This window comes from Oryx dammah, unplaced genomic scaffold (assembly GCF_014754425.2).
Source record: "Oryx dammah isolate SB20612 unplaced genomic scaffold, SCBI_Odam_1.1 HiC_scaffold_3, whole genome shotgun sequence".
Taxonomy (NCBI): domain Eukaryota; kingdom Metazoa; phylum Chordata; class Mammalia; order Artiodactyla; family Bovidae; genus Oryx; species Oryx dammah.
Window position 1 is genome coordinate 82,764,559 of NW_024070187.1, and position 18,847 is coordinate 82,783,405.

At 36.1% G+C, this 18,847-nt stretch overlaps 1 protein-coding gene across 1 annotated transcript in view; it reads right to left on the reverse strand.

Annotated features, from left to right (window-relative positions):
• Positions 1–3,234: 3,234 nt before the first annotated feature.
• The window catches only part of LOC120862179 (transmembrane protease serine 11C-like), a 66,129-nt gene continuing 50,516 nt past the window's right edge, over positions 3,235–18,847 (reverse strand). The window contains exons 6-9 of the mRNA XM_040238295.1: positions 13,604–13,775; positions 12,147–12,406; positions 10,965–11,107; positions 3,235–3,396 (exon numbers count right to left, since the gene is read on the reverse strand). Coding sequence (XP_040094229.1) covers positions 3,235–3,396; positions 10,965–11,107; positions 12,147–12,406; positions 13,604–13,775 — 737 coding nt within the window. The remainder of the gene's footprint in view (positions 3,397–10,964; positions 11,108–12,146; positions 12,407–13,603; positions 13,776–18,847) is intronic.

Below are 18,847 nucleotides of genomic sequence, written 5' to 3' on the forward strand. Positions count from 1 at the left end.
AAAGTAAGGGTGGTTATTTTAATTTAGATGGCCCGTTCTTGTAGTTTCATTTATTTGTTTGTTGTCTTACATTCACTTGTTAAATAAATAATTACTAAATACCTGCTATATATTCTCTCTTGGCAGGTGAATGAAACATGAATATAGCATCATCTGGGGTTCCTTGGTGTCTTAGTGGTAAAGAATCCACCTGCCATTGCAGGAGACGTTGGTTCAATCCCTGGATTGGGAAGATCCTCTGGAGAAGGAACTGGCAACCCACTCCAGTATTCTAGCCTGGGAAATCCTATGGACAGAGGATCCTTGTGGGCTATAGTCCATGGGGTCACAAGACAGTCAGACATGACTTAGAGACTAAGCAACAACAACAACATAGCATCACCGAGGCCCTGAAGGAGTCTATTTGGTACTATATAAGGATAGATAAGAGTACTGGACTTACCTTACGTACCTCTTCAGTGTCTTCTGTGCTAGCTCCTGGGTTTTGAGCAGCTTAGACCAGTTGCTTATCTGGGTTCCCTTTTGGTTGTCACCACATGCTCAGAAATACTGGCTTCCTCCCTACTTCTAGACCTGGATGAAATATTATACCGCAGGACATGGAATATACTTCCTAAGTGCCTTTCTGAAGCGTCTGGAAATATTTTCTAATGGATTGTTTTGGTTCTGAAACAGACTGCTTTAGAAAAATTAATGGTGGAAATAGATGAGTTAGAAATCAAGAGGAGTGTGTTTTTTTTAGAAAAATGTAACACATGCATTTTTAAACAAAAATATATCATAAATATACAGTTCACTTTACTTATTTGATCTAATAAGTCAATACAACAATAATTTGTGGTAGTTATAGTCTATAAAGTTGCCATGAACTCTGAATTAGTGAATACTGAACCATTGATTCTAGTGAAAACACACTGTTAGGTTTCTGCAAGCCAAAAATATTACTTGCATCACACAGGTTCATTTGTCAACATCCTTATAAAAACAAGCCAAAAGTCATCAGTGTTGAACACCTGCTCTTCACACAAGCCTTTTCCTGTATAATACATAGCAGATATTAAAAAAATTATTTAACATAATATTATAAATCAACTGTACTTCTTTACAAATTCTTCCCCAAATTCCTGATATGTAGAAACTGCCTCACCTGCAAGTTCGACATTTTCCACACTATATCACTATATCACAATATCGCACTATAACTAGTTTGAAATGTGCAAGCTAGTTACCATGAGTTTCTTTGACTTTCAGCCTCACAACAATGCTGTCCACTATACTTTAAAAAATCAGCCCTTACGATTGAACTACATCTCTAAAAATGACCCAATTTCATTCCTTTTAGGGCTGTCATACAGAGTGAAGTAAGTCAGAAAAAGAAAAACAGATATTGTATATTAATACATGTACATATAATTTAGAAAAATGGTACAGATGAACCTAGTTTCAGGGCAGGAATAGAGACATAGATGTGGAGAGCAGATGTGTGGACACAGCGTGAGAAGGGGAGGGTGGGATGAATTGGGTGATTGCATTTGACATAAATGCATGTGTAAAATAGATAGGTAGTGAGAACCTGTGGTATAGCCCCGGGAGATCAGCTCGGTGCTCTGAAATGACCTAGTGGGTGGGATGGAGAGGGTGGGAGTGAAGTCCAAAAGGGATACATGTATATGTAAAGGTAATTTGCTTTGTTGTACGGCAGAAGCTAACACAACATTGTAAAGCAATTATACTCCAATAAAAACTACGAATAATTGACCCTTGGCCTAGAACTTCTGATATTTGGGATGCTAGTTAGAATGAAAGACTCAATCTATCATTTAGCTTCGACCTGAGTTGGTGAAATGGACGAGACATGGGTTTGTCCAGCACTATAGCCATCAACCCAGAGAAGGCAATGGCATCCCACTCCATTACTTTTGCCATCAACCAGAGGTGGCAACTGACCATCTTAAGTTTGGCTTAGCTGAACTGAGATGTGCTTTGAGTGTAAAATGCACAATGGATTCTGAAGATGGGATAAGAAAAAGAGAATTTAAACTATTTCATTAAGATCTTTTAGACAATGTTTGTGTTGTCAGTGTAAATACCTTTTGAAGTTATAACATTTTGCCAATTAAATTAATTTTGACTTGTTTAAAAAAAAATCAGCCCTCATCTCATGAATCCACAACTTTCACCATTGTGCAGCTTTTCTATGGTTTAGTCATATACTATGGGTTTCAGCTTAGCACTCTGTGAAGCAGCCTCATGTACAGATCCGCAAATTTCCTCTTACCTTTTCTGGATGTACAAGGTTTTTTATTGATTAACATTGAACTCATGGACACAACACTATAGCTTATGCCTGACAAGACCCATCTAACATGTACATTTTCTCCATAAGGCATGTTACAGCCTTCTTGTGCTCAGGAACACTGGACAGGACTTCAGCACTACTTTGGCGGGGTGTAGAAATGTTAATTTTTACACATTTATGTCTCAAGATACAACAAAATATTTTAAGACCAATCAAATAATAAACCTACTGTGTAAACTCATGCAAAAATTTTACAGCAAATATTTCATTTTAGAGTGCTATGCTAGGTAGATACTTAGTAACAACTATATCATATAACAGTATAGTAGGGACATCAGAATTTGTCAAGGGATCTATTGACTTGGGATAGTTTATGGGATTATCATGCTATTGTGTGTCACTCAAGGTAAGGAAGCCATCAATAGGGGATTAGCATTAGTACAAAAACTAGAAAGAAAACAAGTAGACAAATTTTCCTGAAAAAATTTTTATAGGCAGTATTATTGCAGCTCAGTAGCTTACAGCCCACCAATATCTGGATCTGGAGAAGTCCATGTGATTCAGGAGGAGACTGTTTATATGCAATAGAAGGGAGTTTATTGATAACACCTAATCTGTGACTTCCCAAGGGACCTGGATCTACAAATCAACAGAGAACATCTCCTTAGTAAACTGAAATCCATATTTACTCAAATAATTCCTTTCAGTCTAGAGAGGGGTGAAAGGAGATATCTATGTCCTAGTCCATTGCTATCACTAAATATTTGTCAAAATCTAATACACAAAAAGTCTTCGTAATTCTAAAATTATACAAATATGTTTAAATTTGAAACATTAAATGTGCATAAAGAGAGGTGATACTAAGTTATATATGCTTTGAAATTACAAACATATTTAACAAGGGTATAATTTTTGAACTTTAATGTATTTCTGCACTAGAGACCAGTTTTGGACATGATCCAATCTCTATAGTGTGTCACTCGAGTATAGACTCCAGGCTTGTTTGGAAGGGCACACTCATCTCCCCAGCTTACAATACCAGCAAGGAACCAAATGCCTTTATAATCTGCACCAACCAGAGGTCCACCAGAGTCACCCTAGAGAGAAAAGGATATATATAATGACTATTTATGATTTAAGTATGAATATTGCTTATTTTTTTCTCCTGTAGTAAAGACAGGAGAAACAGAAGGAAAAAAGCTAAACATTTCAATATTAAAATGATTCTAGTCAAAAACACTTTTTAATTTTATAATCATTTATTTAAATCAAAGACATCAATATATGTCTTTGGATACAACAATATAATAAGAAATACGTTTGAAAAATTTTAACTCAATTATTACCCAAAAGAGATAGTTAAGATATTGTTGCTTATACCATCATCAGTATGCTGAGGAATTCTCTGATTATCTCCCCAAACGCTCTCATTTTCACACAGATGTTGAAAAAGAAGTAATTTATATTTACTCACTACCAGCACTAGGCTATTGCTCTTCCAATCTTGGGAAAACACCTGGATCGACTCCACCTTTGAGATGCTATTACCAGCATTATACTTGCAGTTTTTTCCACTCCATTCCTTTTCAGCCTACATCTGCTCTTCAACTTCTTGAGAAAGCTAATTTTTGACTCCTCCCTTTTCTCCTAGTGTATTAACTTACCTCCTGCTGCTGCTGCTGCTGCTGCTAAGTCGTGTCTGACTCTGTGCGACCCCAGAGACGACAGCCCATCAGGCTCCCCTGCCCCTGGGATTCTCCAGGCGAGAACACTGGAGTGGGTTGCCATTTCCTTCTCCAATGCATGAAAGTGAAAAGTGAAAGTGAAGTCGCTCAGTCGTGTCTGACTTTTCGAGACCCCATGGATTGCCTCCTACCAGGCTCCTCTGTCCATGGGATTTTCCAGGCAAGAGTACTGGAGTGGGGTGCCATTGACTTCTCCAACTTCCCTCCTACTTTCTATCTTTCTTTATGTGACTATAGTGCATGATTTATCCATATGATTACTCTGCCAACAAGATTCTTAGCTTCTTACCCTCCACCCACTACAATCTGGGCCAACCATACACTGTGAAAGAAAATCTTGTCACAATTTACATCCTTAAACCAACATCTCCTCCCCTGTAGTAAGGGGTCTCTAGACATATTTCATTCTCATTGTTAAGAAGAGCCAGTAAAAACTCTTCTCATTTCATAATTAAAAAAAATTTTTATTTTTCAGTTGTATAAAATACACATAAAATTACCATTTTAGCCATTTTAAGTATGCAATCCAATGGCATTAAGTACATTCATATTATGTGATCATCATCACCTCCCATCTCCAGAACTTTTCCATATTGGACAACTGAAACTCTACACCCAGCATTGAATGATTACTCCTCATTGATCCCTTTCTCCAGGTCCTGGCAGTCACCATTCCACTTTCTGTCTCTAGGAATCTAACTATTTCAAGTGCCTTACATGAATGGAGTTGTATAGCATTTGTACTTCTGCAACTGGCTTATTTCAGCTAGCATAATGTCTTCAGTTTTATCCATGTTGTAGAGTGTCTCAGAATTTTCGTCTTTTTAAGGCTGAATAATATGTAATGTTATGCATAGATTACATTTTGTTTATCAGTTTTTCCGTCAATGGAAAGTTGTGTTGCTTCAGTCTTTTGGCTCTTGTGAATAATGCTGCTATGAATATGGATGTACAAATATCTGTGTTCCTGCTTTTAATTTTTTGGGGTGAATACTGGGAAATGGAAATGCTGGAATGTATGGTTAATATATTTTTATTTGTTTTTGAAAAATTATTACCATGCTGCTTTCCATATAGGGTCACCATTTTACGTTCCCACCAGCAACATACAAGGTTCATTTCAGAATTTTTTAAAATTTGATTTTCTCACTTGGAACCTAGTATCTTACTTAGTTTCAAATTGATGGAATAAGTAGAAAGCAACAGGTAGCAATCTCTCTGTTTCCTGTCCTTGTCCCTTTTGATTTTCCAGCTCACCTACATCAGCCCACATCTACGTTTACTCTCCTTTTCAGGCAAATGGATGTATTTGTTTCTTTTCAGGGTTAATCCCCTCATCTGTTCTTTGAATCAAAACTTTGTTCTATCAGTAATTGTTTTGTGTATTTTTTTCCAATATGTCTTCATTCCCTTCACTGCCTTTTCTCTGTAGGCATATATACTTTTTTGTCTGCCTGTTTTGGTTTGTCTACCTGAAAAAAAATCACAACATTTCCGGATATTAAAAGCTCTTCTATTGTCCTAATTATCTTCTTTTTATAAAAGGGAGTTAACTTAGTAATAGTGTTAATGAGTCAGTCATGTCCAACTCTTTGCAATCTCATAGACTGTAGTCTACTAGGCTCCGCTCTCCGTGGGATTTCCCAGGCAAAAATACTGGAGTGGATTGCCATTTCCTTCTCCAGGGGATCTTCTTGATCCAGGATTGAACCCAGGTCTCCTGCATTGCAAGCAGATTCTTTACCATCTGAGCCACTAGGAAGCCCAAACTTAATGTAGTAGTCTATACTGAAGTTCCCAGTTTCTCCTTCTTTTCTTCACTTCTTTTTTTTCAAATTGAATTATAATTAACATATAATATCATGTTATTTTCAGGTGTATAACATAGTGATTTGATCTTTTATATTGAATACATTATGAATTGATCACTATGATAAGTCCAGGTACCACTGTCACCATGCAAAGTTGTTACAGTGTTATTGACATATTTCTATGTTCTACTTCATTATTTATTTTATAGTTGGAATTTTGTACTCCTAATTCTCTTCACGTATTTCATCTGTTCCCCTACTCCTTCCCCTCTGGTAGCCACTAGATTCTTTTCTGTTCCTATAAGTCTGTTTCATTTTGTTTTTCAGATTTCACATATAAGTGAAATCATATAGTAACTGTTACTTTGTCTTGCTTGTTTCACTTAGCACAATACTGTTCAGGTCCATCTATGTCGCTGCAAATGGCAAGATTTCATTCTTTTGTATGGTTGAATCATATTCCATTGTGTCTGTGTGTCTGTGTGTATGTGTGTGTGTGTGTGTGTGTGTGTCTGTGTGTCTGTGTGTGTGTGTGTGTATGTATATATACACCACATCTTCTTTATACATTCACCTATCAGTGGACAGTTAGGAAGCTTCCATATAATAAACTAGTTATATTTTTAATTTTTTGAGGAACTTCCAACTGTTATCCATAACAGCTGCACCAATTCACATTCCCAGTGTACAAGGATTCCCTTTTCTTTGCAATCACCAACACTTGTATCTTCTTTTTCATAATTTCCATTTTAACAGGTGTGAGGTGATATCTCATTGTAGTTTTGATTTGCATATTTCTGATAATTAATGACATTGAGCATCTTTTCATATGGCAAGAATAGTATGCAATGGGGGAAAGGCACCCTCTTTAATAAATGGTGCTTGGGCTTTCCTTGTGGCTCAACTGGTAAAGAATCTGCCTGCAATGTGGATTCTGAGTTTGATCCCTGAATTGGGAAGATCCCCGAGTTGGGAAGATCCCCTAGAGAAGGGAAAGGCTACCCACTCTACAATTCTGGCCTGGAATTTCACAAAGAGTTGGACATGACTGAGTGACTTTCACTTTCACTTTCAGGAAAACTGGACAGTTACGTGCAAAAGAATGAAACTGAACCATTGTTGTATATCACATACAAAAGTACACTCAAAATGGATTAAAGATTTAAATATAAGACCCGAAATCATAAAACTCCTAGAGGAAAATATAAGCAGTAATCACTTTTACAGTGGTTTTAGCAATAGCTTTTTGGATGTCTTCTCAGGCAAGAGCGACAAAAGAATAAATAAATGAGACTATATTAAACTAATACTCTTTTGCTCAGCTTACTTAATCTTTTATTCAATTGGTAGAAAAATTCAAAACGGGTTTTCTACCAATGCAGTTTTCCAACTTTACCACTATACAATTGTTGAATTTGATACACACTTTCCAGCAGTTAACTTGATTTGATGTTATGTGTTATTATTAACCATCCCCCTTTTTTTTTCCGATCCCTGGATTCTGGTGAGATCAATTTCTTAGGCTTTTCAGTTTTTCTGATCATTCTTATCTCTTACTGTTAGTCCTTTAAAAGCATGATACCTGAGTTCAGTTACTTAGCTGCTTCTTATTTTATACACTGAGTTATTGATCCATGCTTATGAATATAAGTACTGTCCAGATGACAATGACTTTTAGGTATATATCTATAGCCAGAACTGTTTCCTGAGCTCAAGATTTTTATTTACAATGATATATTAAACATATGTATCTGGATATTCCATAGGCACCTCATATTTTACAAATCCCAAATGGAACTTTTACCCTCCTCAACCTGCCTCTTTATCATGCGCACCATCTCTCCAATAGTGCTCAGCTTTCTTTATAGTGCAACCATACATGACTACTGGAAAAACCATAGCTTTGACTAGACGGACATTTGTTGGCAAAATAATGTCTCTGCTTCTTAATATGCTGTCTAGGTTGGTCAGAACTTTTCTTCCAAGGAGCAAGCGTCTTTTAATTTCATGGCTGCAATTACCATCTGCAGTGATTTTGGAGCCTCCCAAAATAAAGACCGTCACTGTTTCCATTGTTTCCCCATCTATTTGCCATGAAGTGATGGGACCAGATGCCATGATCTTCGTTTTCTGAATGTTGAGCTTTAAACCAACTTTTTTACTCTCCTCTTTCACTTTCATCGAGAGGCTTTTTAGTTCCTCTTCACTTCCTGCCTTAAGGGTGGTGTCATCTGCATATCTGAGCTTACTGATATTTCTCCCAGCAATCCTGATTCCAGCTTGTGCTTCCTCCAGCCCAGCATTTCTCATGATGTACTCTGCATAGAAGTTAAATAAGCAGGGTGACAATATACAGCCTTAAAGTACTCCTTTTCCTATTTGGAACCAGGCTGTTGTTCCATGTCCAGTTCTAACTGTTGCTTCCTGACATCCATACAGGTTTCTCAAGAGTCAGGTCAGGTGGTCTGGTACTCCTATCTCTTGAAGAATTTTCCACAGTTTGTTGTGATCCACACAGTCAAAGGCTTTGGCATAGTTAATAAAGCAGAAAGAGATGTTTTTATGGAACTCTCTTGCTTTTTTGTTGATCCAGCAGATGTTGGCAATTTGATCTCTGGTTCCTCTGCCTTTTCTAAAACCAGGTTGAACATCTGGAAGTTCACAGTTCACGTATTGCTGAAGCCTGGCTTGGAGAATTTTGAGCATTACTTTGCTAGCATGTGGGATGACTGCACTTTTGTGCTAGTTTGAGCATTCTTTGGCATTGCCTTTCTTTGGGATTGGAATGAAAACTGACCTTTTCCAGTCCTGTGGCCACTGCTGAATTTTCCAAATTTGCTGGCATATTGAGTGCAGCACTTTCACAGCATCATCTTTTAAAATTTGAAATAGCTCAACGGGAATTCCATCACCTCCACTAGCTTTGTTCGTAGTGATGCCTCCTAAGAACCACTTGACTTCACATTCCAGGATGTCTGGCTCTAGGTGAGTGATCACACCATCATGATTATCTGGGCTGTGAAGATCTTTTTCATATAGTTCTTCTGTGTATTCTTGCCACCTCTTCTTAATATCTTCTGCTTCTGTTAGGTCCATACCATTTCTGTCTTTTATTGAGCCCATCTTTGCATGAAATGTTCCCTTGGTATCTTTAATTTTCTTGAAGAGATCTCTAGTCTTTCCCATTCTATTGTTTTCCTCTATTTCTTTGCATTGATCATTAAGGCTTTCTTATCTCTCCTTGCTATTCTTTGGAACTCTGCATTCAAATGGGTGTATATTTCCTTTTCTCCATTGCCTTTCAGTTCTCTTCTTTTCACAGCCATTTGTAAGGCCTCCTCAGACAACCATTTTGCCTTTTTGCATTTCTTTTTTGGTGGATGCTCTTGATCTCTGTTTTCTGTACAATGTTATGAACCTTCATCCATAGTTCTTCAGGCACTCTGGCTATCAGATGTAATCCCTTGAATCTATTTGTCACTTCCACTGTGTGGAAGTGTAATTGTAAGGGATTTGATTTAGGTCATACCTGAATAGTCTAGTGGTTTTCCCTACTTTCTTCAATTTAAGCCTGAATTTGGCAATAAGGTGTTCATGATCTGAGCCACAGTCAGCTCCCAGTCTTGTTTTTGCTGACTGTATAGAGCTTCTCCATCTTTGGCTGCAAAGAGTATAATCAATCTGATATTGGTATTGACCATCTGGTGATGTCCATGTGTAGAGTCTTCTCTTGTGTTGCTGGAAGAGGGTGTTTGCTATGACCAGTGCATTCTCTTAGCAAAACTCTATTAGCCTTTGCCCTACTTCATTCTGTACTCCAAGGCCAAATTGCCTGTTACTCCAGGTGTTTCTTGACTTCCTACTTTTGCATTCCAGTCCCCTATAATGAAAAGGACATCTTTTGGGGGTGTTAGTTCTAAAAGGTCTTATAGGTAAACCATTACAAGAATGCAAACCACTTCAGTATTCTTGCTTTGAGAACCCCATGAACAGTGGATCATATATAAAAGCAAGTAAGGCAAATAGATTGCCTTGTGTTTGGAGATTAAGATGGGTTTGGGGGAATCAAAAGATGATGAAATCATTGATGGTGCTGTCAATATAGTGGCTGAAATAATAAAACATGGATTCTAGGGTGCACAAATTTAGAACAGAGTCATGGGGTAGAGGGTGATAGACTGAGATAAAGTGAGTGAAACAGAATTTAAGTTTGTAATGACTTTGAAGAGTAAGTTTAATGGGACAGTTGGGAAGATGGAAATAATAATAAGAAATGATCATTATGTATTACAAGTTCTTGTTTGCATGTCATCTAGCTCCTAGAGTGAAAGAATAATAAGTGAATTGAATGAACAGGATAAGAATCCTTCTGGATTTATCACTGATTCTGCCTGCCTAGATAACTACAATAGTATTTTTGTTGGTTCTAGGACTATTGCTTATAAACAGCATCAGAAGTGTTTGAAGTATATTAAGCATATGGAAAGGAAACTTGGTGCAGCATTCAAATTAGAGGCTGTGGAGTCTAATTTCCTGAACTTAATCTCAGTTTTATCATTTAATACCTGTGTTAGTTTAGACATTACTTGATCTATTTGTCTCAGTCTCTTCATTTGAGAAGTAGGGTTTATAATAGTATAAGCATACATCACAAGATTGGCATAAACCAACTAAATTATTTTTAAAGAGCTTAAAACAGTAGCTAGCTCATGAAGATGCTACATAAATGTTAAATAAATCAAATATTTAAGGTGTTGGAGCCACCGTAAATCAAAAAAGCTCCACAATCCTTAGTCCTGTTGTCAGACCCAGCTGTGTTTCCCAGTGAAAGAGGACCAGTTGAACTAAGGTTACCAATATTCAGTTGCATCTCTTCATTGCTTATTTGAAATTGATTCTCATCCCCTTTCAGTAAGGGTGATTTAGCCCTTTAATACTATAATGAGACCTAGCATTATATATATGAAATATAATTTTAATCAGCTACTTTGGCTAAATATGTACTTCAGTCTTTAAAGATTATCAGTCTTTTGAGACCATTGAACAGATTAATTGGAAATTAAAAATCATACCAAAAAATCCATTTGAAAATAGAATAAGCAGATTTACCTGGCAGGCATCGACACTTCCTTCCAGAAACCCAGCGCACAACATCCCAGGTGTGATTGCACCATCATATACCACTTTCCTGTTGCAGGTCTTGTTATCTATAATCTTCACTAATCCCTTTTGGAGTATATTAGGACTTGTTCCTAGGGAAAAAATTATATAACTTTTTCTAAAGTCAATATTAATCTCCCTTGCTAGGTTATTAGTATCTAACATTGTGTACAATTTCAAAATCAATGTAAAACATGTTTTATTTAAACTTGTATTTGTGTGCTTTCTTATTGACAAGGAAATAATGTTATGAACACACCCAGCTACAGTTAAAAATGACCATATTTAGAAATACTAAGTGTGTCCATCCATGTTGATGGAATTTTTTTACTTTTGAATTGTTTTGGAGGTTTATATTTATTACACATATACTTTAGAAAACAAAATGAAAAACTCATACTCCAGAAATATACATTTTATGATTATTTTTAGATTTTCTGTTGTTTGTTACTATAATCCTATCTTGGAATTTGGGATTTATATTTTCTGCTTTTAAATGCATTTATGAATACAAACACAACATGCTTACATTATTAGGGTCATGTAAATGCACAAGTTTAAATGGTCTTTGCTCAAGTATTGCTTTGTCACAGAAGGTCATTCATTTTACCCCATCAAAAATGTCCAATCTTCTGTGGTGCTTACTTTTTCTATGGTACTTACCTACAGAAAATGTGCTGTGTAATCTTATTTATTATATCTCATGATTATTGTCTGTCTTCCTTTGCCAAGAATGTGAGCTTTGTAAGGGCAGGAAATATTTGCCTATTTTAGTTACTAATATATCTAAATGACCTAGGACAGTACTTGGAATAAAGGTTGTGATCAAAGTAAATCTTTATTGAATGAGTAAATCAATAAATGAAATGAAGGTGAATGAATTACTTATTCAAGTAATAAGCAATTCATTCAAATATTACATTTCTGTAAAAACTGCCATTGTTAAGGGAAGTGAAGTTACGTTAAAAAATGCTACGAAATTGTAGTTTCTATATGAATGTCACTGAAGTTGGTTTTCATCTCCTTTAAAATGACCTAGAGAGAGTACTTCTCAGGTTTAGCTGTGATTCTGAGTATCTTTCTAAAGTCCTAAAACCCAAACCATATAATGATAGACGTTTAGGAACTCACCATCAGACTTTAATGTTCCCCATCCAGTGACGACCACATCAGAATTGGATGGGAATGCATAAGAAGTTTCTGGAAGACATGCTCTTCGGATATTGCTTGTATACAGTACTGGTGAAGACAGACGCACTACAGCGATGTCATTGTTGTGTGAGGGGTAGTGGTAGTTTTCATGAATTATAATATCCTTGACACTTCGCTGTATTTGTGGATCACTTAAAAGGAGCCCAAAACTAACATTCCATTGTTTGGGATCCCTGGCCCTAAAGAAAATAGATTTATTTATTAAAAGTCCTATATATTGGAGTTGTAGGAATTAATATACTTGCAAAAAGAAATAGATAAATTTTGAATTCCATAGTGCATATAAGTACACAAAAGCAAAGCTGTATGTAAGAAAAATAGCTAAAATAATGATAGCATGAATAAATTTTGAATAAGTCAATAAGCTCTATTTTAAAAGGTAACTCATAGAAACTACATTTTATTATGATTATTATTTGTACAGAAAAGACTCAGGAGGATTTAGAAAGATAAATATAACACAAGATAAATAAGATTTTATAAATAGTGTGCAAGGATATGAGACAGAGTAAACCTATGGAAATTCAGGATATAGTCAAAATTCTCTTTTATAATCATTAAAAACTATAAATAGAAAGATATTTCTGATTTTTACTATTACTTGTTAATCAAGGGTTGTATTCAACACATTAAGCACTGAAAAGTACTGTTGCTGGAACACTTTAAAACTCTCAAGTTTGAGAGGAATTTTTGTTTGTATATAAAACCAGTAAGTGTTATATAAAGTCAACAGAAATTGGTGAAATGAACCATCAAACAAAAGGGTAAAAAACTTTTAGGTATAAAAAAGCAAAGTTTTGGTATAATAATATATCCTTTAAAGAAATAATCATTTCAAAGAGAGGTATATATATATATATGGAAGGTTGCAGGAGGGACTAAAATACTTATAATTAAGTAAATTAGACCTAATGTAATAGATGAGAAAGAAACAGATCTGCATTCAATTTGGGCTTTACAGTTTCTTTATGAAATTGAGTTAAGTAGATTCATCTTAGTGACTTTCAATTGAGAGCTATTTTGTCTTCCAAGAGATATTTGCTAATGTCTGGAGAGATTTTTGGTTGTCAGTCTTGAGGGGATGTATTGACATTTGTGTCTAGAGGACAGGGATGCTCCTAAACATTCTATAAGGCACAGGATAGCTCCCCACAACAAAGAATTATTTGGTCCAAAATGTGCCACTGTTGATAACATCGCTCAGTCTGAATATATCTTTTTTTAAAAAAACTGATAATTCATTGAGTAATTTTGAGCTATACCTCACAATACTGGACAGTTGGAAGCATAGTTATATGGCTGTATTCTTGAAAGATACCTATCAGATTTTTAGGTACTTGAGTGAATTTGAGAAATTTATGTGGTCCAGAGCTTACCTTATGAAACAGTGAGCAGCAGTGACAAGCCAGCTGTTACTAATCAGAGTGGCTCCACATCGGTGGACACTTTTCAGTTGAAGACTAGCTTGCCAGGGCCATTCTCCTTCCTCAGCATCCATGCCCCCGGCTATCTTGTTGCCAGAGCGAGTAATTTTGCGATGTCCACAACCTGCTCCAAAATGGAGTCATTAGCACACAACGATATTGATACCATGTATGCATGCATTCTTAAACAATCTACCTTTCTATAAATAGGTCACTATTAACTTTTAATTGAGAAAAAATACAGTCTTGAAGACGTTAATACTAATTTACTGATGTCTTGAGATTTCCTGAAAATTTATTCAAAATAGATGGACATCTTTCTCCCCCATCCTCATCCCCTTTGTGTGCATGTATGTCCTTGCTATGACCTCCTGAAAGAGATAGGTGGAATTAAATGTTTAAATTTGGAATAATTGTAAAACAAATTACGAAGTTGCATGGAAAAATGTGTGATTTTAGAATTTGTGAACAGTTGTTTAAAGCAATGATTGCTAGGAAGCATTTATAAGAAAATGTGAATGAATGTGAATGAATTACTGATGAGAGACAGAGTAGACAGAAATGTGTTTTACTTGGATAAAAGGAATAATACATGAAGAGAACTAACCCTTCCCCCAAAGTTATATACTTTTCAGTATCAAGACTGCTTTAGTGTCAATTCAGGTCCAGAGAAACTGCTAGACTCTTTAAAGCAAATCTGCAATAATAGTATAACTTCACTATTATCCTACCCATCTGACCTTCTCTCTGATTCTCTTATCTTGCCTTACTCCATCTAAAGCACTGAGCTTGTCCCTTAACAATTTATGGTACCTTTTGCTAGAGATTCTCAGTCTCCTTAATAAATATTTCTAGAGTGTAAGAACCATATCTTTAAAAAAAATTATATATATATATATATATATATATATATATCTCCAGAACCTAATGGAGAGAACTCATCACATAAAAGAAGCTCAAACAAGTTCTCAAATGTTTGTAGAAATGAAGTCTATATAGTGTAATTCATGAGCCATCTTAAGATAAAAATATTTGACTACAAAACTTTTATGTATAAGGTTTGTTCATAAGAATTTGGAGAGTAAATAAAACTTGCCAAAATCAATGCAGTGGTCATAAATTAAAGTAGTGGTTTCAATTGATGTCAGTTTAACATGCCACCTCCCATCCCTAGAAGTAATTTGGCAATATCTGGAAACATTTTTGGTTGTTATAACTGGAAGGAGGGCAGTGTTTGGCTACTGTTATCTAGTGGGTACAGGCCAGGAATGCTGCTAAACATCCTGTAATGCATGGAACTGTCCTTGAAACAAAAGATTTTCTAGCCCAAAATGTTAGTAGTTAAGATTGAAAAACTCTGAATTAGATAAAGGTATTTGTATCAAGAGTGGGAATATTTAAATTTATTGGAAAGGTTAGATGGTCAACTGCTTCATAGAGATGTTATGCATTATATGTGACAAGATGTATCTTGAGATATTCTTTCCTGAGTGTGGAAAGGATTAGAAACACAGAAGAGGGACATAGACTTTTAAAAGGCCTTCACTAGCCTGTTGAAATCTTTAAGCTTATATATTGCTTCTGATTCTAGATTGTTCTCTTTGATGAAAACTTCAGGTTGCTAAGGCATGCTTTTTGCAAGCATCACTGGGTTGAAGCAGGGCCTTTGTGGTTGTTATTTTTAAATGAGAGAACCCTCATATTGACTCACTGAGTATGACTCCTTTTTCTTTCCCTCTTTCTTTCCACTCCCTTACCATGGACGCTACTGAGGATAAAGCAAATAATGCAGAACCTAAAACTATAAGGGTTCCTCTGGATCCTCCCTTCTGTTTGAACAACTCCTAAAGGGAGTTGGCTTTTACTCAACTTCTTTCAGAGGAATGTAAAAACAAAGATGCTCTCTGGGCTAGTAGAACCTCCCCTCGGTGACTCTACTTCCCTGTTTCTGCTCTTACTCAGAATTTTAATCTAATTTACATCCATGCACCAATTTTCATTCCAAGATTTTACTTATTCATGATAATTACTTCTGTTAAGCTTTTGGATCCCACCTCTGCAGTACTGCCTTGTTATTATATTTGCAAAATCTTACCTGGCACCTTAGAGCTTTTGTTCTGTCAAAAGAAGTCTTATGGCAAGTTTCAAGGATTTAAGGAATACAATAAAGGCTCTCTGGGTGATAGTTTCAGAAACATCAAATAATCTACCAAGCTTTAACCGCCTCTCTATCATCACTTTTTACTACACTTTTTTTTTTATTGAAGTATAGTTGATTTGCAATGCTGTGTTAATTTTTGCTATACAGCACAGTGACTCAGTTTTATATATATATATATATATATTCTTTTTCCATTATGGTTGCTCACATGATATTGAATATAGTTCCCTGTGCTATACAGTAGGACACCGTTGTTTATCTTATTACTGCACGTTAATATGTCACTTTATGTCACATGCCACTCTATTCTCTTTTCAACCCTGTTTGATTTTTCTTGCTTCTCCCTTCTCCCCTTTTATTTAAAGTAGAGTTAAAATCTCAGATAAACCAAGTCAGATTCGGATATTGATACAGATGGTTGTTTAATGTTCTAGTCTGGGGGAATGCACAAACGGGCTGATCTCTTTCTTGTCACTGCTTTTATTCCTATGTGGATTACTTCTCTCTACCAACCTGACAGATTCCTAATTTTGGATTTTGGTCATATCAGTGCTGAAGTTTTTTTATAGGAATAATTGAGCTTAAAATGTCTTATTAGTTGCTAAATGATTGTTTCATCAAAATATATCACAGAGGAAAGCAATCTAATACAGATTTGTGTTAAATATTACCCAGGTTGCTCAGGAATAACCACGCTGTGACTGAAGGATAGCCACTGGGGTGGTGTCACCTCGCTCTGGAGGGCAAGTCCTCTAATCCAGCTGCTCCAGTCAACCTCAGGTAAGAAGAGTGCTTCTCCCTGACAGTGTGCTCCAGGTTCTAGTAACCGTGGGGATCACATTTCTTAAAGCGTCCAGGAGAAGAGTAGAAGCAGAAGGCTTTGGCCAGCAAGGAGCTGCTTGTATGTAAGGCAGCTGACTTCTCAGCACACTAATGCACTTGGCTTCTAGGATCAGAATTCCACAGAGAGCTCTTAGGCCTGAAGTTTTCATTGGCAGAATAGAACATGCAAATAGCTGACATCTTTTGAGTGCTCACTAGGAGCGTGTACTCTTTTAAAGTACTTACTTGTACCTCCATTTATCATCACAGTACCTTGGACTGAAGGTCTGGGAAGTTAAGTAACCCGTGTAAATTCATCCAGTTCATAAGTGGCAGACCTGGGGCTCAAAACTAATGTGCAGCTACATTTAGATTCTGAGGTTTTAATCATCACTGCTTAGATCCCTTCTGCCATTATGGCATGAGATAATGTGTTCTTCATTTTAAATCCATGGTATCAGTCAATGTAAGACCATCTCCAATCACCTTCACACAATTTTTAAAAGAAGGTTTCCCATTGCCGCTTTGTGCATACCACATTAACTCTCAAGTGAAACTTCTCTCTCTTTTTTTTTTTTGCCATTTAGGAAATTTTTTACGAGAAATTAACTATTAATGAACTTACATGTATGGAGAAAATTTTCTGCTATTGGCATTGCAATATCTAAATGTCAAGGGAGAAGAAAATGGACATAGTTAGATTTATGAACACATTTTAAAATATTAATATTAACTATTTTGTTTTGGAGAACACATTCTATAGGCATAATAATTTTAGTCAGTCTTGACTATGTAATTTCTTTCTTTTTTTTTAATTTTAATTTTTACTTTATTTTACTTTACAATACTGTATTGGTTTTGCCATACATTGACATGAAACCGCGACGGGTGTACATGAGTTCTCAATCCTGAACCCCCCTCCCATCTTCCACCCCATATCATCTCTCTGGATCATCCCCATGCACCAGCCCCAAGCATCCTGTATCCTGTATCGAGCATAGACTGGCGATTTGTTTCCTACATAATAGTATACATGTTTCAATGCCATTCTCCCAAATCATCCCACCCTCTCCCTCTCCCTCAGAGTCCAAAAATCCATTCTATACATCTATGTCTCTTGCTGTCTCGCATACAGGGTTATCATTACCATCTTTCTAAATTCCATATATATGTGTTAGTATACTGTATTGGTGTTTTTCTTTCTGGCTTACTTCACTCTGTATAATCGGCTCCAGTTTCATCCATCTCATTAGAACTGATTCAAATGTATTCTTTTTAATGGCTGAGTAATACTCCATTGTGTATATGTACCACAGCTTTCTTATCCATTCATCTGCTGATGGACATCTAGGTTGTTTCCATATCCTGGCTATTATAAACAGTGCTGCGATGAACATTGGGGTACACGTGTCTCTTTCAATTCTGTTTTCCTCGGTGTGTATGCCCAGTAGTGGGATTGCTGGGTCATAAGGCAGTTCTATTTGTAGTTTTTTAAGGAATCTCCACACTGTTTTCCGTAGTGGCTGTACTAGTTTGCATTCCCACCAACAGTGTAAGAGGGTTGCCTTTTTTCCACACCCTCTCCGGCATTTATTGCTTGTAGACTTTTGGATCATAGCCATTCTGACTGGTGTGAAATCGTACCTCATTGTGGTCTTGATTTGCATTTCTCTGATAATGAGTGATGTTGAGCATCTTTTCATGTGTTTGTTAGCCATCTGTATGTCTTCTTTGGAGAAATGTCTATTTAGTTCTTTGGCCCATTTTTTGATTGGGTCGTTTATTTTTCTGGACTTGAGCTGCATGAGTTGCTTGTATATTTTTGAGATTAGTTGTTTGCCAATTGCTTCATTTGCTGACTGTGTAATTTCTATGTTCATATGTTAGCATAGAGAGTAATAAAATTTTAGTATTTATTATTCTGTTTCTAAAAAGACTCTCAAATTCCCCATTACAAGTTATTTGAGAAAGAAGTCTGGGTCCTCAAAAATACTAAAATATATGAAAAATGGTGATCTTTTACCACATCTTAAATACAAATCACTAAATACTAAATGCATTTAACCCCCTTTTTTTTTGGTGCCACTTTGAATGCTCTTGGCCCAGTTATCTTGGCCACAGTATGGTTACCAGTTCCATGAAGATTTGGATCTGCTCATCTCAAGAGTAACAAATGACTTTCTCAAGTCAGTACCTAGGACTTTTCAGTTTCT